This window comes from Carcharodon carcharias, chromosome 6 (genome assembly GCF_017639515.1).
Source record: "Carcharodon carcharias isolate sCarCar2 chromosome 6, sCarCar2.pri, whole genome shotgun sequence".
In the NCBI taxonomy this organism is placed as follows: Eukaryota; Metazoa; Chordata; class Chondrichthyes; order Lamniformes; family Lamnidae; genus Carcharodon; species Carcharodon carcharias.
Genome location: NC_054472.1, coordinates 37,534,147 through 37,554,741, shown reverse-complemented (window position 1 = coordinate 37,554,741; position 20,595 = coordinate 37,534,147). Strand labels below are relative to the sequence as shown.

General features: G+C 43.7%; 1 protein-coding gene across 1 annotated transcript in view; it reads right to left on the bottom strand.

The window, feature by feature from the left end:
* rims2a (regulating synaptic membrane exocytosis 2a) overlaps positions 1–20,595 on the bottom strand; it is a 1,407,304-nt gene that overhangs the window by 175,331 nt on the left and 1,211,378 nt on the right. Inside the window, 1 exon segment of the mRNA XM_041189340.1 lies at positions 20,359–20,576. Coding sequence (XP_041045274.1) covers positions 20,359–20,576 — 218 coding nt within the window.

Here is a 20,595-nt window from a genome sequence, read left to right as displayed (position 1 = left end):
GAAGCTTGGTATCTTACTCACCTACCATCACTCACAATTGAACTATTGCAGCCGCAGTTGCTTGGAACATAAGAGTCTTTGTAGTTAGAGTCAATGACTGGGATTTTACAATGTTCAAGAAAGCATGTTTCGAGTTGGGGTGCAGGGGGGAGGGCTTAAAATTGGGTGGGAGAGCACCCTCAGCGGCAAGCCTCACTGAAAGACCCTCTCCCACCCCCCCGCCCAACTCTTACTGACCAACCCCCACTCCCCGCCATCGCCGGGGCCTACCTGACTGGCCCCGGTGATCCCTACAAACATATCACATCCTAATTCTGGGGCCTCGCCCATGGTGGCTGTTCTGGGCCTGATGCAGTGATGACCAGTCCTGGTGACACTGCTGGAACTGAAGAGCTGCTGGCCTTCTGATTGTCCAGCAGCTCTTGGGGCCGGACCTCATCCCTTAATATGAGGGGAATGTCCTAAGAGGAGAGATTGAGTAGATTGGGCCTACATTCCCTGAACTTAGAAGAGAGATGATCTCATTGAAACATATAAAGAGGTTTGACAGGATGGATGCTGGGAAGAGGTTTCCCCTAACTGGAGAGTCTACAGCTAGGCAGTCATGGCTGAGATAAGGAGAAATTCCTTAACTCCATTGTATGTGTATCTTTTGCTGCACCCCAGTGTGCTGTAGATGCTCATTTGTTGCTACCCAAACAATAGGCAATTAATAGCCGTGACTGGTTATTCACAAAAGACACTTTGCAGCTCAGTGTTAGGGCAGATTCATCCCAGAATTGCACTAAGTGCGGTAGCAGGCATGAAAAATGATGTTTTACCTGCCGGCTGCAATGGTGGGCTTTCGCACCATATTGTCCTCTTCCCACCTCATTAATTGTGCAGCCACAGGAAACATGCTGTGCTGCTGGTGGGCAGCCTCTGAATCACATACCGCACTGTTACCTCACCGTTTCCTCACTCCGGGTGCTATATCTAAACTGCATGCGCGCACACAATTCTCAATGCTTGCAGCCTAGGTCTGCTCCAGTGAAGACATGGCTCTGAAAGCCAAGGAGAATTCAGTGGCCCACCACTGGAATGCCTTTTGGATGCCTGCTCTGATGTCCATCTCACCACTCCAGCTTGAGAGGTGGTGGCAGTGGTGATCAGTGCCAACACTGCACAGAAGAGGTTGGCCATCCAGTGCAGAAAGAGGATAAGTGACCTCATTCATGCCGCCAGGGTAAGGCAACCATCTCAACAATCTAAACTCACACACTCACAAGGCCATCGCACATTCCCTAGCATCTCACTCACTGCCAGCTCAAGGGGCATCACCACTCACTCTCACACACATCCTCACATCCGTATCTGGCCTTATCTCCTCTGGAGACTGCCTCCTCAGCCCAGAACTTTTTGAGGCCATCTGCACAGACCAATATGTGCCCCAAAAACACACCCTGGGATACCCTCCTTCCCCAATACAGCCCTTGCCCTGCAGCCTCTACCCTTGCCTGAAGCTACTTCTCCCACTTCCCCAAACAAGACCTAGGCCTGCAGCCATTGAAAAGCCACCCCCACCTTACCGTCTGGTAAGTAGAGACCTGCCTGTGAGCCCCACTAAAAGTGCTGTGGGGCTGCCTCTGAAGCCTGTCACTGATGACTGCGAGTGCTGCCCAAAGCAAGGTGGGCAAACAAACCTCAAAGTCCTAAGCGAAGTGCAGCTCACTAGGTGCACACCTTTTATGTACATTGGTGTGCCTGGATGATCCAGCGTGGGGGAATGAATCTGGTGAGCAGGGCTTCTAACATTATGCTTAAGTATTGAAATTAAGTTCTTGATACACGGCAGCAGGAAACGTAGCCCGCCATTGGCAGGTAGAGCAGACGATCACAAACTGGTTTCATGACGGCGTAAAAGCCATTTTTGGCCTTGTCGCCATATTGTCAGTTCATGCTGCCAAACATGCCCTTTGCCAGCGGGACCAGAAAATTCCACCCTTAGAAGTATTTTTTTGTTCTCTGTGCTGGCTAACACAAGAACTGTATTGGAGATCGAGAAGGAACAAGAAGCCCATGACTAAGGCAAGTGGTGATAAGCGGCATGGAGAGTATCAGATCTGTTTTTTTAATGAAAAATATCTGCATCCTTTGCTCACCAGAGATCCCAGGCTCTGCATCAGTGCAAATCTGGCCATTGGTGATTGTTGCAGTGAATTAGTTAATGATGGACTGAGAGAAAGAGAGACCCATTTTACACTTTTAGTTCTGTTGTAAATGCACCGATTTGATATTAAATCTGCCATCTGGTGAAACTAAAAATAGCTATAATTAATAAATAAATCCCAGAATTACGATCTGCACAATTTCTAAAATAGCTATTAGCCATCATTTGAACATTTCATCCAATTACAGAAAGTGAATCACATAAAGCAGGACTTAGTCAAAAATTTTATGAGAGTCAGAAAATGACGGAATTTACTTTTTTCTGATAAAACAAAGGTAGCTAAAAATAACCCTGACTTGCACTTCATGACACAGAACAGTGGCATGAAATAAAGTGCATAGTGGGTCTTATCATTCCATTGTGCTAACAATGGCGTTTAGTGTTATGCCACTGCTGAGAAAGTAGAGACAGTGAAGTTAAATGATTTGTTACCTATCAACCATCAGCAACAATAGGCTGATTTTCTCACCAGGTAAGAAGTCTGACTAATGGGACCAGTTGGGACCTGATCCCGTGCAGGCGGGAAGACGGCGGGACCCTGGGTGGCATTTTACTGGTGGCAGCCAATTTAGAGGCTGACATCAGGACCAATCAGAGGGCTGACAGCACTGCAGCCTCAGCAGCACCACTGTTAGAGGGGGCCACTGCTGAGGCTGTAGCAAGAAGGAGGGTGTACCTCCATCCAAGGCGCTCTTGAAGATAAGGTAAGTTTCTTTCTTGCTGTGCCAGGGACAAGCAGACAGACCCTGGAAATTAGGGGGATCCAGCTTGCAGTGGTGACACTGTAGCTGTGGGGGGCCCTCTGTGGGCCATGAAGGAGGGTCTTCCTGGGAACCCGCTGGGAGGCTGTCAGGGTTCACCTCGCGTTCTCACATGGGGCATGGGCACCTCCTGACTCCGGAAAAATGGTGGAGAGGGTGGAAAATGGCCATTAATTGGGCACTACATTGGCATAATTGGCTATCCAATTAGTGGCTGAAGTTCCCATTGCTGATAATATCCCATGGTGGCAAGAGAGACATCGGTTTCCCTACTAATGCCTTCCGCTGTTATCTTACCAGCCCGTCTCCAGGGGGCTGGTAAAATTCAGCTCAATATTTCACTGAAAAAATACAGTCACATGACAGCAAGGATTAGACCACCTCAACACTGATGTTGCCATAACGCTGTTTTGGTGATATTATCTAATCACTAGACAAATCAACCAAATTAACCTTCTTATTAAAGGATGTCTCCAATGATGAGTTAAGGAAAGTATTTGTAATAGCTTCTAAACTTCAGCAATTTTTGGACATCTCATGGCAAGAGCAGGTATAATGCTTTTGAGACTCTATCCTCTTGACTCTTGAGTCAGAGTTACAGATGTTGGTATGGGAAGACTGGCTGAGGTTGATTCAAATGAACACTTAATCATTGTCAGGGGGTGGCTGATTGGAACCGATCCATTCTCCATGGTAGATCATTAATCTAAAAACTGAGCCTGGTAGATGTGCAGACCCACATGGCCCTGCAGATGTTCATCCTAGCTCATTAATGAGGCTTGGAGCAGTAAACCCATTGTGCTCTAGACAACCATGCAAGCTAACCCGTGGTTGGCAGCAGGACATGCAGTGGAAAACTTATCAGTAATCTGTGCGATCTTGGTTGCATTCCATCTGTAGCCCTACACATACTCAGGAGTCTCTAAGCCTTTGCTGGTGTCAATCTTTATCTGAACTGTCTGGATTTATGGAGCAACATTATGTAATCTATATTCAGAAAATAGAAACTCCATCTGCGTGGATTTCTCACTAGCTTCGTGCTGAGATATTTAAACACAGTGTAAATGCTCCCCCCTGTGTCGGGCACCAAGATAACTTAAAAAGCACAAGGATGAATCCATTAACTGCCAGTTCAAGTTCAGGCTTGAATGCTTATTTCAGGTGGGCCTATGCCCTTAATTTGAAACTGACCTTTGAATCTGAAAAGGGAACAACATCTTATTATTTTAAATTGTCAAAATTAAATTATTTACTTTCAAACAGAACCTTGTTACCAGATATTCTGAATCACGTATTGATGTACTATAGAGAAACTTCATAACATTTTTTGGAACGTCTTTTCTCTTGTAGATAATGTTAAGTACTTTTTGATTTTCTTTTAAAGTATTTACTAGTATACATTAATAAAGTAGCTCAATTAATAGAGATAAACCAGGTAAATGTATGGATTTTAACACCAACAAGGTACTGGACAATCCTTTCAGGTACAAAACAAGCAAATCCCCATGAACAGATGGTATTTATCCAAGGATACTAAGAGGGACTAGGGAAAAGATTTGCGATATACGGAGAATCAGCATGAGAGAGTCACTGAATACTGGAGAGCTCCTACAGGATTGACAACAAACTAAAGTATTACCAAAAATTCAAAATTAGGATTAATCAGTCAGGTGATCAACTTTGCCAGATTAACACGAGTGGTATGGATGAACATTTACCAAATATTAATTAAGTTTGCAGATGGAGGAGGAAGATAGTAAAATCAGGACCTAAGAAAGCAGTTATTTAAAATGAATAAGTAGACAGTGCCAAGTGAAATTTAATATAGAAAAGCTAATGTAAGACAGTGCACACCATAGTGAAGAATAGGTAGTTAAAGGTTAAAAATTCACTGCACAATTGTTAAATCAAAACCACTTTAATCAGCAGCTCAGGTACCATTTTACATTTTATCCTCAAAGATGCTGACCTACTTTGGCTGAGAGGCAAGTCTAAAATAAGCATTCATATTACCTTGGTGGTGATCTAAAGCAATAACCTCTCAAATGTCTAACCAAAATCTTATCAACAAGCAAACTGCAGAGACTAAATTCTAGGGAATATATTGATAATATCAGAATACTTTAAATTAAATTTTTGGTGCTACCATTAGCCAACAAACAAAAACAGCATACAAATTAGTCACCAGTGAAAATGTGTCTTTACAAATGATATGTAAGGTATAATGAGATTCAGCTTCACATTTTTACCAAGTAAAATGTTCTTTGAATATAAATGGGTCAGTGTCCTCTTACCTGTTTACAAAAATGCATTCTCAGAAATTGTACGTCTCAAAGGCACACATCTCTATCAGCTTGTTAATGTGTTGTTATTTATGGAAATAGACATCCTTGTTTTTTTGTAAAAAAAGGAAATTTTTTAGGATCTGTTATCTGTTTGTTATCGAGCACTCATTTCAAACCAACATCCCTAGCGCACTAAACTATAAGTTAAAATCATTCTAACATATTAGTTATTTATCCTTCAATAAAAGGATCTTTTAATTAATTTCTGAAAGAGCAGAGTAATCAGCAAATTGTAAGCACTGTTGTGAATATCTAATTTCATAATTCATATTTAGAAAACTACTTTTAGTTTAGAAATTGAATTTTAAATGTAGACAAATAGAAACATGGTTGAGAAACTGGTAAACAGACCTTGGTTAATTACAGTTCAAAGGGTAACATGTGTTTAATTAGTTAGATCAGGGTCAGAAGTGAGAAAACTTAAACAATGGATGACCCATCTCTGAGCTTTTGGTAGGGACAGGAGGTCTACAGTTATTTCAATAGGGGAATTAAATTATTCATGTAGTTCCCAGATCAAAGAAGCTAAAGGCACCTTTGTAAACAAGAGGGTTTCTTGGTGGAAACAGAAAGCCTGGAAAAAGGGACAGTAACTCAAGCAGAGATATAAATTAGTCATGTGGATCATGGAATCAAAAGGTTGTTTTGAAGGTATAAGATAATTAGTTTAAATTTCTGTTTGGAACATCCCAGGTTGGTATGCCACATTGCTATGGAGATAGGCTGTACAGAAAGGTACTTTTTGTGCTTGGGTTTATCTCAGAGAAATAAGCAGTTCAGCTTAGGAGCAGTCTGAGATTTGAGGGAGCGAAAGAGATAAATGTTAGCCAGGTCTCTACCTTAAGCAGAGAAAACACTAACGTTATCATTCACCGCACATAGTGCAGGTGGTAGTTGAAGTTCAGTTTGGAGATAGAGTTTGTGAGGGGAACAGAGGCTGGAAGATTTACCAAGCTTAGCACTGGGAGAAGAGATCTACAGAGCAACCCTTGCAGTGAAAGGCAGTTAGCCTGGGAGCAGACTGGGAGAAAGCAGGCTGTATTGGTTCAAAGCCAGAATAAGGAGAAAAGAGCTCTTAGAAACCAGGGGTGCTTCTAATTTTCTATTTAAGTGACTGTGCAGGGAGTGTGAATGAAACTCAGGCTTGAGCTGAAGTGTCCAAGACCTTACAAGGCAGCTGTGGAAAAGTTTAGAGTTGGTCCCAAGAAAGTGAATAACCTTCAAGAACCTGATGAGTAACCAAAAATTTCCTGGGAGGAAGTCAAAGTGAAAAGGGGAATTGGGTTTATATCCTAAAGGCTGAATTTTATGGGCCAGCTGTGGGCGGACCTGCAAATTGCTGTGGCATAGGCAATGTACCCATCACCAATCCACTCACCCTGCCCCGCCAAGATTTTACTTGTGGCAGGGAGAAGTCGGGTGGGTAACCTGCCCACGGCCCAATTGAGGCTCTTAAGTCTAATGCCCAATTAATAGACTTATCCCACTGCCCCTCCGATATAAGGGCTGGCGGAAGAGGCCAGCTCCCAACATGTAGCCCAGAAGGTTTAGCCCTGTGGTCCACTGGTGAGTGAAAGATGGGGTGACTCCTTCCAAGGGCCCTGTACCAATCGGAAGCTCCCCTCCCACAGTTTTGCCTCACCACATTCGCCTTCCCCACTACCCCACCATGCCCACCATGCTCCTTGCTGGGGCCTCTCAGCCTGACCCCAGCGAGGTCTCGGACTTACCTGAATGTCTGGGTCCATCGCTGAATGCCTCCCCCTTGGCCTACTTGCAGCACCAGCAGTGGCCACTGCTCCTAGCATAATGTGATTGATGTAGTGTATATAGAGTTCCAAAAACAGTATGACAAGGTGTTATATAATATGCTTGCCAGAAAAGTTGAGGCCATGGAATAAAAGGGACAAAGCAGCATGACACAAAGTTGGTTGAGTGACAAGAGACAGAAAGTTGTGGTGAATGACCATTTTTTCAGGTTGGAGGGAGGTAAACAGGGGTCTGTACTCGGACCACTGCTTTTAATATACATTGCCTGAGCCTTAGGTATACAGAACTGAATTTCAAAATTTGCACGTGACATAAAAGTTGGAAGTATTGTGAACTGTAAGGAGGATAATGACAGCCTTCAAGAAGACATAGGCAGGCTCAAGGAAAGGTTAGCCATATGACAAATTGAGTTTATTGCAAAAAAGTGTAACGGGACTAAGACCTCACATACTTAATATATACATATATATGCCATGACTAATTTCTAAAATTTTAAAACTGGACTATGACCTTCTAAAATGGATGATACCATGTCCGGCTGTGACTCTCAAACAATAGGAGCAATTTGGCAGCATCATAGACACTTGCACCTCGTTATCTCTGAAGAAACACTAATAACCCCTGTGGGCTGCAGAGACCAAATTCAAAGGGAAGTATACAAAGGCCATATACAAAGGCCATCTGCATTTCAAAATCCAGGCTGGCCAACCAGAGTCTACTAGTCTGCTAGGACAAAAAGCCCTACAATCTTCCTTTCAAACTCTTAATGGCTGTAACATTAACAGTCTCAGGAACCCAGGCAAAGTGATATATACCCTTTGTCAAAGCCAAAGTGGAGTGGTGGGACTCATGTGACATGACCCCCATTGTTGGGAGAACCAGTTATACTGTCTTGCTGTACTGCAAAGCTCAGTCTGCCATCTTCCATCTACCAAGCAGCAGCACAGAAAAAGGGCTCTATCCAGGTTTGAATGCCTGGTCCCATCTACACTGTTTCTGCTGGAATTTCTGAACTTCTACACCCTCAACTACAAGATTAAACAGCCCTGATTTCTCTTCTCACTACCCACCTATAAACCAAAGGTGTTTGGATCTTTATCCGCACCCCCCCCTCCCCCACCACCTTTAAAGGTGGCAATGTATTTCTCAACCTCTCAGTTTTGGTGTGCAAATGCAAAATAGGGTAACACTCAGAGGGTTAATTTATTTCTGCATGCCTATTTCATTGGGAAATCATCTCTACTGGAAAAGTGAATTACCCAGTGCCAGTTTTCAGCCTGTCAATCTCTGAGAAGGCATACACTATTGGGCTTTGATTCTAGACTCTGGACTCACAAGAAACAATAACTCTTTGTTCTGTAGTCTTTGCCCTGTAAATCTTTCTTTCTCTATCCCTCTTTTATTGTATGAATGCACAGGGGGCTATTTAGCGACACCCCCTCCTGTGTATTGAGTGTCTGTGAATAAACTAACTCTCTGAGTTTACCCTATCTTGCATTTGCACACCGAAACTGAGAGGTTGGGAAATACATTGCCACCTAAAGGGGGGAAATCAAATTCCAAACACCTTTCAGTTTACAGGTGGGTGGTGAGAAGAGCAAATCAGAGCTGTTTAAATTAAGCTTCCTCCTGTTTGTAACAAAAGTGTGAAGTGATAAGAATGAGGGCAGGCAATATAAAATAAAGAAAGTAAAATACAGTTCTAAAGGGGTTCCGGAACAGAGACACCTTGGAGTGTAAGTGCACAAATCAAGAAAGAGTGCAGCAAAGATTTATGAGAATCGTTCCAGCGATGATGAGCTTCAGTAACATGGATAGACTGGAGAAGCTGTAGTTGTCCCCTTACAGTAGAAAAGGTTGAGAGGGTATTTAATAGAGATGTTCAAAATTATCAAGGATCCATACAGAGTAGAGAGAGAGAAATTGTTCCCTTTGGCTGAAGGGTGGAGAACCAGAGGACACTGATTTAAAGTAATTGGCAAAAGAATCAAGGGTGATATGAGGAAAAGCTTTTTCTATGTAGGGAGTAGTTAGGATCTGGAATGCACTGGTTGAAAGGCTGCTGGAGACAGATTGAATCATACATTTAAAAAGGGAATTGGATATGCACCTGAAGGGAAACTCATTAGCAGGGCTACTGGGAAAAGGCTGGGGAGTTGGACCAGCAAAATTGCTCTTGCAGAGTTGGCACCGGCTTGAAGGGCTGAATGGCCCACTCCTATGCTGTAACTATTCTATAATTCTCTTGAGTATATGAATAAGGAGTTCACACATGGTTTAGAACCCAAACCAGAAATCGTTATGCCTGAATGCAGCAGGTGTCAGGTCTGATAGCTTAAAACAGGTGTCCTCAAATGGAGGCTGTCACCAGAAAAGTATGTTTTAAAGATAGTCATTTTTTTAGCTGAGCCAAGAGATGTAAAGTGCAAGTGGCCAACTCTCACTCCCCCAGCTCCGATTACCTCACCCTCCACCCCCAGACTCACCTTAGGTTCTAGGTTGGTGGCCCAGCTAGACAACCATACCACCCTTTGATAACTGGTAAGCTGCCTCTGCGGCCCCAACTGTTGTCTATGGCTTTCCGATATAATACTAGTGAGGAAAGCACTGCATCCTTATTTAGGCATGATCTAATTTCTTGGGCCTTTTGTCAACATTTCCTCCCCAGTCCTGCTTCCTCAACCTAAAAAAAGATTAACCAGCCTTTCTTTACTTGCTATTTGTGTGGGCTTGCTGTGCTTAAATTGGCTAACATTGTGCCAAAAGAAACAAGTGACTGCTCTACAAATAATTAGTTATAAAAATACTTTGCAACACCCTGAGGATGTGGTAAGCACAAGTTCTTTCCAATTTCTGCTAATGACCCCGATTTTTGCTGGGAACTCACTTTAGATTTTAGAGACTCCTTGAGCTTCTCAATATGAAGTATTTTTATTTTCTGATTTCATGGATATTTAAAGGGGACATTTCATATTTTTTGCAGCTAAACATATGGATTCTTGTTTTATTCTAATAACAATTATATAGGACTGGCAGTGTAGAATGTAATGCCAGCCTCATGGGGGCTAGGAGGAGGGGGGAACTGTAGAATCAGGAGGGAAATCGGGGCGGGGGGACAGGGAAGAGCTGGTTGCCTTCTTGACTCCCTGTGATTTAGTCATGGGCAGAGCAGGTTGAAGACGGCCTTACTGCTCGAGGCCAATTGAAGCCTTTCACTGGCCAATTAAGGGCCACTTAAGGGGCCTCATTCTGTGACATGAGAGCCCTCCACCACATGGGGAGGCTGCCCAACATAAGCTGGCGGTCTCCTGCGGGCTTGGGGAGTCCTCTTGAACTGGCAACCTGTAGCATATGGTGGGTCCCCTCAGTGGCAAGGGCTGTTCCAGAAAGACCCCTCTGCCCTCCACAACAACACTGCCCCCTTGCCAGTGCTTGTCTAATTGGCCCTGGTGAGCCCCACTAACTTACCTTAATTCCAAGGCCTCCTCCATCTTCGCTGATCCGGCCTGCTGTTGTCCCAGCAGTGGTCACCTCTGATTGGCTGGCAGCTCTTAGAGACAGCTCTGCCCTTATGGTAGTAGAAACCCTGATGGCAGGCAGTTAAGTGTCAGATTGCCATGACTTCTATCAGGGCTTCCCAGAATTGCTGCAGCAAGCTTGCCCCTGCTTTCCAGCCAGTGAATTGGGCCACCACTGCAACTATTAAATTCAGCCACGTGTGTATACGCCATATGTTGAGATATTTTTCAGGTATTTTTAAGTTTTCCTTAAATTGCAATGCATTAGCACTGGAATGAAATAATACAACAGAAAACTGTTTGATGAAATTAGTATTATTTAGTTAAGTTTAGTGTGTCCAACAAGTTAATGTGGTACATCTCAAGTATGGGTGAAGAGAGTTAGCATGATTTCCAGCTTTTGCATGCTAGTTTGCTTCCCATTTTCAACCTGCACCACTGGCTAGCAACAACGTGGAAAAGAGAGTCAAATGTGTCAATCTTCCCCTATCAGTACACAGATGCCCCATCGGCAAATCTTCAGTTGTGCCTCCTTGTGGCAGACACATGGAAATGGGATACTTCATGGCCCCAGGCTAAAGCTTCAGAGGAACACGGAGGAGGTTTGACCACATGACATGCAGTGTGCAGGCTCACTGCATGTGGACACAGCCAAGTACTCAGGAATGAAACCCCCAGAGAAGGACGAATACCTCCACTGCTGTAAGGCTACTTTGGAAGAGTTGAAGGCTAAGGAAGTAAACCCTGACAAAAAATGTGAAGTGGAGCCCAAAGGTGGGCTGATGTCTAAATATCATCTAAGTGACATCTTTCTGGCAACTTCTGCTACCAAGCCGGTGCCAAACACAGTGTTTTACACAATCTTTGAACTCAATTAGGAAGGTTGAGATTAGAGAATCTGATATTTGGGTAGCGCAGGGTCTCCATAAATGTTGCTCAGGCTTGCACCCTGGAGAGGACACTCCACTTTTGCTACAGTTAATAGAACACAGGAGACAGCATAAGTGATAAGCCCAACTCGATTGGCATACAGAACAAGTGCTACGGGCTGACTCCAATGGCAGGAGGGAACATTGTATCCCAATGGTCAACTTCTGCCAAACTCAAGTCAGGCAGCCCCTAACTAGTAAGGTGCAGACCTGCCACAGTCTATTTGCTTCAATGGATACCTGGAGCCTAGTGCCTCTACTCAACAAGTGAGCAGAATCCATCATACCAGGCAAACAAACAGAACAAATAAGAGTGAGAAGATGCCAACTCTTCGATTGGCAAGCTGGAACCTCGTGTCTATGTGCATGAGACTGACAGACGACTTGCAGCTGGTTGATAACGTGCACAAAACAGCCATGATCAGCATGGAACTAGATAGGCTGAATATTCACATAGCTTTCCTACAAGAGACCAGGCTTATTGAGAGCAGATCGCTGAAAGAAAATCATTACACGTTCATCTGGCAGGAGTGGAGTTCAGAGAAAACACGTAATCTAGCTGTAGGCCTCACTGTAAAGAACTCAAACAATTTCCACCTTCGCTGTCTCAGACATATCCAGAGGCATCTCTTGGCAGGAAAAGGTCATCAACTCAGAGGTCCTGGAGCATGCTAATTCCATCAGCATACACTCATTGCTAAGCCAACGACATCTGCACTGGCTTGGCTATGTTCAACGAACGAATGGTGGCCGTACACCCAAAGATTTTTTGTACGGTGGATTGGCCACTGGGTTATCACCTTGGAGGCATCCATACCTCCACCATAAGGACACCTGCTGGTGGGATATGAAGATGGCAGACATTTGTACTAACAACCGGGAGAGGGTTGCTGACGGCCATGAGCTCTGGAGGCTGGCTATTTGGAAGGTCATTGGAAGAAGTAAGCAGAAATGAAAAGCTCAGCTGGCCGAGAAGAGGGCCCAGAGATGCCAGCGAATTGTGCACCTTCTCGGTCCGCTGTCTTCCTCTGGAGTAAATGTGACAGAGGCTGCCATGCCAGAGTAAATTATGACAGGTGATTCTCAGGGTACAAACCATCACCTTATGAGACAGAAGACTGCCACTTAGTTAGCTACAAGCATAGTTATTTGCAGACCGGAATTCAGTACTTTGCCAAAGGCAAAATTATGATGGTTTCAACACAGTAGCATGTTGTTGCTTGTAAAAGATGGCTTACATTATTGAGGAAAATTACCAGTCTGTTCACAAGATAGGAGTTGGAAACTTGGCATAATGTTAAGTATCTGGATGGCTGGGTGAAAGGCTGTGAAAAGACTTATCGTTACGCTCCCACTATCATTGCGGTGCAGCAATCTCTGAGCGGCTTAAATGTGTGCGGCTGGGCCACTCACTTGCGTCAGGTGGTAGGTCCAATATGCAAATAGGCATCCTGTGACCCACGTAGGGCACTGTTTGCCATTTTATGTAAATTCTGCACCATGCACACTCCACCCAGTAACATCTGGTGATTCGGGTGAAGAAAAGCTCCAAGCTAAGTTTGACAGTATTTTGTGGTGTCAAGAACAGCTGGATGGCCCTGAGATGAGACCCTTATTTGAATCTGCCTTCTTTGGGCCCATCAGCTCACCAGGCCACCTGAAATCACGGTGACCTTGAGCTAGTATCTGTTCCAAAGTATTCATTTTCCACCAGTGCCCTGAAGGCCCTCAAAATAATGATTCCTCAAGCCACAACCACTGCGTAGCCAGCAGGTGTATTCTGCGCCAGGGAAAATTATCCCATTTAACGTGAACTTTGCTTTAATATTCAAAAACACTCAGATTTCGTAATCAATGGAAGGCTGGAGAGAATTTGATGACAAAGCAGGAAAGAGATAAAAGTGGCCTGTGTGGATGTGACCAAGAACCTAAACAAGGATGATGCTAGATGTGCTGAATATGATTCTCTTCTATCCATTTTCTGATATGGATTTGTCAGTGACTATTAAGTGTTGTTTTTTATTGGCAGAATTTTGCCATCGGCATGTGGGGGCGGGCCCGACATGCCGGCACGGAAATGACGTCGGGAGTGTGTCCTGACGTCATCTCGTGTCATTTCAATATTGCGTTCGGCGGGCATGCACCGGAGGCGGCTGCACACCTGCCGAATTGTCAACAATCTATTAAGGCCATCAAGAAAGCAATTTACTTTATTAACAACGCTGCCCGTCCACCCTTAAGGTTGGCAGGCAGGCAAAGAGCCCAAGTGGCCTTCGCGTATTCCAGGAAACCTCATCCATGGGCGGGAAGAGATTTCCTGAAGGTTTTATAAAATTAATAAATAAATTTTGTCAACTTCACAAATGTGTCCCAGCTCACGTGACACTGTCATATGAGGAGACCTATTTAAATAAGTTTTCACTTTATTTTTAAAAAAGCTTTTATTATCCACTAGCTGCCTCAGAGAGATTGCTGCGCTCTTACGCACGTGTGTGTGAAAGAGCACAGGCCCTGACTCGCCCTCCTCCCCCCGCCTGCACTGGTAGTGCTGAGCGCTACTGGCCATGCATTACACTAGGCGGGCCTTAATTGGCCCGCCCATGTAAAATGGCGGCACGCAGCTGATCGTGGGTGGCGATTGGCTTCGCGCTCACCCCTGCCCACTCCCGCCCAGCCCACTCGCCAGAGGTAAGATTCTACCCTATGTTTTTAATTCATTGATGGACTGTAAGCATCACTGGCAAAGCTGGCATTTATTACCCCTCTATAATTGCACTAGAGGAGGTGGTGGTGAATCACCTTCTTTAACTGCGGCAGACCATGTGGTATAGCTAGGCACACACTGCTGTTGGGAAGGGTGTTCTAGATTTTGGCCCAATGACAATGAAGGAATCATAATGTAGTTCCAAGTCAGGATTGGTGCAAGACTTGGGGAGGGGGGGGGGAACTTGCACATGATGATGTTACCATGCCACTGCCACCCTTGTTCTTCTAGGTGGTATAGGCCACAGGTTTACAATGTGGTATCTAAGGAGTATTGATTAAATGCTGCAATATATCTTGCAGATGGTACACACTGCTGCTATTGTGTGCTGATGGCGGAGGGAGTGAACGTTTATGGTGATGGATGCAGTGTCAATCAATTGGGCAGCTTTGACTGTCTTGTTGGAGCTTCACTCATCCAGGCAAGTGGAGAATATTCCATCACAATCCTGTCTTGTGCCTTGTAGATGGTGGAGATAGGAGAGAGTGAATATTGTCAGAGGTGTGTTGGGGGGGAGCATTCTTGAGAGCGTTGAGGTAGGATGAGCATTATTTAGGGTGCATGGGGGAGCGAAGGTGGTGAGCATTATTACTGGGGGGTGAACTTGGTTAGGGATGCAGGTGGGGGTTAGCATTTTTGGGAGCGGGTCAGGGGTGAGCATTATCATGGGTACTGGAAGTGGTGAGCATTGTCGGGGAGGGGGTGAGCATTGTTGAGAGCAGGATGAGCATTGTCAGGAGGGTGCTAAGGGGAGGTGAGCATTGTTGGTATGGGGGGGGGGCAGTGAGTGCTGTTGCGGCTGTGGGGTGTGAGCATTGTCGGGCAGTGGGTGAAAGGGGTCTTGCATTGTCAGGATGCAAATGGGGTGGGGGGGTCACATTGTTGAGCATGTGGGGGGGGTGGTGGTTTTGAGCCTTGTCAGGATGGGTGATGAGCATTGTCGTGGGTGTGGGGAGCGTGGGCATTGTTGAGGGTGTGGGGTGCTGAGCAGTGTCAGGAGCGGAGATGTTTGGGGGTGGTGTTGTGGGTGGGTGCGGTCTATTAGTTTTTCAGGTTTAAGTTGTTTTTTTTAAACTAAACCTTACTGATACAGCTACTGCTGTTAATCACTGCCAACGCAGGTTCTATACCTGTGACCAACTACATAAGTAAAGGGCATCAAACCCAAGTATCTGACACTAAGGCCAGTCCCAATATTTGACCTGTTGCTATCAGAAGATCCAGGCCATTGTCTAGACTCTTACTCTGGTGAAGATCCAGACCATTATCTAGACTCTCACTTTAGTGAAGATCCAGGCCATTATTTAGACTCTCACTCTGGTGAAGATCCAGGCCATTGTCTAGACTCTCACTCTGGTGAAGATCCAGGCCATTATTTAGACTCTCACTCTGGTGAAGATCCAGGTCATTATTTAGACTCTCACTCTGGTGAAGATCCAGGCCATTATCTAGTCTCACTCTGGTGAAGATCCAGGCCATTATTTAGACTCTCACTCTGGTGAAGCATGGGGCAGTAATACATTGTGGGAGCCTTTAGGATTCAGACAGGACACTGAAACAAGGTCCAATTTGTTTATATTAATGATTCCATGTCACTATCTGAAAAACAACAGTGAATTAATTGTTCCCTGGTATGGACTAAAATTTGCGTTTTAACTAATACCACGAAAAGCCGATGAACTGCTCTTTTATCTCATTTATATTTGTGAGACCTTGCTGTGTTGAAAAGGATTGCCAGCTTTGTCTACATGACTATAATCTCTTTTGAATGTTTCTAAGAAACATGAGAAGACATTCTATAAATTCAAATCTTTCTTCTAGCTATGTCTAAATGTATCATGCTGCACTCATCATCTGTCAGTTTGCATATAAATTTGTAAAAGAGCCAACTCTCAATTCAAGTTACTCTGCCTGGTTCATTTTTGGCTGTCATAACACATCCTCTTTTGATGCACCATCCTGATCAACATGCTTGACTTTACTTCTTCATTTAAAACAAAACACAAATGGACTCAATTGACGCATTAGATGTAGTCTCATACCACTCGAGCAGTGGGAATTTTCAACGCTTCAATTTTTATTTTTTAGTTATGGTCAGTAGAAGTCAGATGTTCAACATGCTGTTCAACTTAGCAACATCACAAATTCTCACCGAAAGCAACAAAAATACACTCACTCAATGCTGATGGGAACACAGTGATCTTTTAAATTACTGGTTGATTTTCTGTGAAACTCCACGTGGTAACTCCAAAATATTTCTTACCTTTCTCTGCAGTTTTCGTATTAGCTGCTTTATCTCTCTGTCTCTCCTCTTCTACTTCTGTCTATGTCTTCTCTTCTGTTTCTCTCCCTTACCTTTTTTTTTGCATCTCTCTCTCTCTCTGCCATCTTCTGCTTCTCTTGGTCTCTTCTTTCAAGTATGTGGTGTGACAGGGAAAGAATATACCAACGGCTGCATGCTAAAATTATGGTAGGGGTTGTAGGGAAAACTGCACCCTCATCTACTCCCTTACTATCCCTCAGCTCTTCATTTCCATCATTAGCCTTACCTTTTCCCCTTTCAACTAATCAAACCCTTTAACTTTCAGCTCCTATTGTTCTTGTTATCACCTCAAGCTCAACTATCCATCCACTCTCCTCACCCCTGCATGCTTCACCCAAGAGGAACTAGCAAGAAGCTGGAGAATCTCCTCGCTCTCATCGAGTTTTGCTTCTTGTCTCCCTCCCCCCATTCTCTGTTTCTGTTTCCTCCAAATTTTAAATTCAACACCTTTGTTGAGAAAGTATTCAAATTAGAATGAGGAAAGAAAGCGTACATTGTCTTCTCTCTATCCTGTCTTTCTATATCTCTCTAAAGTTCTTTGAAATTGGAACACCTGTTTTACATCTGTATTTGATTATCATTGACATTTTCTAAATGTAAACAGGCAAGGTAAGTTTCTTTGAAACTGAAATAATTTTGCATTCTTTCTTCTCCTCACTCCTCTCACTCATCCACCCATTCTCTGACTCAGCCTCTCTTGATTTCTGAAGTTTATTGAACACAAATCAAAAGTTACAGCAGGTGTGTAATCAGAACCACTAGAATTTCTCCCTCCCTCTCACATACACACACAAACACAAAATGTTCCTCTTGTAAAAAACCTATCCCAGCAACACAACTGAGGTAAAAGTTTTGATACATCCTGAGAGATTACATAGTACTGTGTGAATTTCCGTTTGTGTGACCTGATCCGGCCTCTGGAGGAAATGTGGATGGGGAACACACACATGATCCGCCAGGACCCAGAGGACGATTTTTGAGGAGGTTGCCAATTAAATGATCAGCTCTGGCAGCCCATCCCAACTAAAGAAAGAGAAGGGCTCCTGAGGCTGGAGGGCCAATTGATGGCCCTCAACACTGACACATTGGCAGCCTCACTGTCAAATGTGGGAGCTGCCAATATAGGAAGGTGAAAGAGAGGGTGCCTCAAGATGGAACCTTCTTTTGAAGACTTTTTAAAAACATTAAAAATAAAAAAGCCACAGCTGCTAGGCTATCAATGTGGTGGGGGTGGCCTGTGGTGGCAGCTGTGCTTACATGGTCGAGAAATGGTAGATGGTGTATTGGCCCTCAGGAGGCCACCTCCATTCATCCAGGATTCAGCCTTTGGGGGTGATGGGGGGTTAGGGGGTGGTGTTCTGAATGCCGACTGGACAATTCTACTCGGTGCCAGCAAAATGACCTCAATAGGCCAATTAAACCCCCAACCCCCAGCCAAACAGGCTCTTCAAAAATAGGCCAGAGGTGGAACCATGTTGGAAAACCAGGTCACTGGCTGGTGGCAGGAAATTGTGGGACTGTCTGCCGGCAGTGCCGCCTCTGTGGCCATTTAGAAATTCAGGTGACACAATCTAAGTTCTTCTCAGCTCTGTGCAAATATATCAAGCCTAAACCTGGGACTTTGGGAGAGGCTTAGACCTAACATGCAAAAACACTAATAAATGCATAAAAGATAAAAGATAATTCAATGGATACGTCTAATCATGCTATTATGAAATATGCAATTTTACCCATTTTAAATTTTCTTTAAACCCTTATCTTGGACATTAGAAATTTCAGCTATGAAAAAGAACGTCAGAGAAAGGGTTTTTTTGTTAGAAAAGGGGAGATTGAGTAGTGATTTGATATAAGTTTTTAAAATAATGAAGTGATGGGGCAGAATATATATAGAAAGAGACTGTTTCCAATAATTGAGGGTTCTAGGTGTGAAAGACAATATAACAGGCTTAGTACAGAGAGCAAGGGACCTTTTTTTTTACATAGGGAGTTGTGAGAATTTGAAATTCACTACCAGAGTTGTGAGTAAAGTAGAAACTGTCAAGATTTAGGGGCAGGATCTCCCGGTAAAATGATGCGGGATGACGTTGGGTGGACCTCCTGACGTCACCCTGTGTCATTTCCATTTTCAGGTCGGCGGGGGGACATGGCAGGGAAACTTTTAAACCTCTTTATTTAAAGATTTAGATTGGAGACGATCTCCATGAGGCAGCACTTAGCCTCAGGGAGATCTGTGCGCTCTTTCGTGTGCATGCGCGAAAAAGTGCAGTCCTGGCTGAGGGAATCCCCCCCACCTGCACAGGGAGTGCTCAGCGCTTCCGAGCGAACATCACGCTTATTTGGCCCACCCATGTAAATTGGCAGCGCGCCCCCGATTGGGGACGCCGATCAAAGTCATGCTGCCTGCACCCGCTCCCACACCGGGTTGGTGGGGGGGGGGATTTTTCCCTAGGAATAGGTGGTTGGAGAAAAGAGAAGCACATGCACTTGGAATTAAAACGACTGTTTCTGTGGAACACAAACACCAACATGCACTAGTTGAAGCTGAATGTCCTGTTTTCTATGTAATTTTGTGTCAATAAAGGAAAAATTCAAAAAGAATCTAAGCGATTTTTGGGAACTTGATGTATTCTCTGGGTCTACATTAATCATAAAATGCTATTGTGTTGGAGAGCGTGACACCAAAATCTTTCAAAATACCTAACACTGCATGGGTGATGGGAATAATGTGTACTGCAGGAACTTATAAGGAATTTTCTATGAAAAGCATGCTCTATGCTGAATTTAGTTTGTAATAGATATACAGATGTATTTCAAAGGAAAAAAAAAAACACTCATTGCAGACAGCAAAATTCCTGCTTCAAAAGTAGGGGCAGAGGTATGACTACGTTGAAGAGTGGTGAGTTTGTAGTTAATAGTCGAATTCTATAAATGTTTGCGAAAATATTAATGATTACAGTGTTAACAAGAAATGAATCACAGTTGTTCTTCATTTTCATCCTACAGTTCACTAACAGTAACAATGTTCAATATAACACACCTGTAATTACATTTTGATTTGTCTTTAATATGTGGGATTTCTTTGTCACATAAGGACATCATAAAATCTGGGTGACATGTCACAGGCTTCTAAACTGAAGAGTTTCTTTACTTCAACCATGTTTACTTTCAATTTTGCAGGAAATGATGTGCAATTCAATAAATAATCTGCACTCTTAATTTCATTTTCACCAAACTAAAATGCAGCACATTTTATAGCTCGCGCCACCTCCAAATATCATGTAAAAACTTTATTGATAGAGATATGTGTTTGGTTTGTGGACATAATTTTTGAACTCTTTCAGAACTAATAATATGTAATTAGTAATGTGGTAGTGTTTGGGTGTTTATGTAGGTTGAGCAGAGGATAAAATGTATCCTCACTCTTCCGAAGGTTATCTTTGCCTTTGAAAAGTCATTCATTGTCAGGTATGGTTCAGCACATATTCAAAGTCTTGGTTTTCAAGGCACTTTGAAGCAATACAATGTTCCTTTCACTTTTCCTTGTATACCATGAATTAAAATGCATGTTACTTACAAAACTTTTAAGGTAGTATAGACAGTATAAACATAATCAAATCATTACCCTAACCAGCTTTCAGCTGATCTAGAATTTAGTCATTGGTATTTGGAATTACAGCTGTGCAACTTATAAAATACATGTCCAATGGCAACATAAGTCTTTAAAAAGAGTGGCACTTACCCGTTTGGCTTAGCTGTGAAGTGCTGCGGCTACGTCTTGAGAGACCTACGATAGCCACCATTTTGGCGCCAATACTGGATCGTCGCTTCTTGCTACCGGTGACAACAGTGCCCACAGCAGTGTCAGATTGGCTGCCATCGTTTTTCTCCATGCTGTACATATCCCCGATCACACTGGTGCTTTTCGTCATATTTTTTCCTGAGGTTCCCATCTGTTTGCTTTGCAGTTTGGATGTAA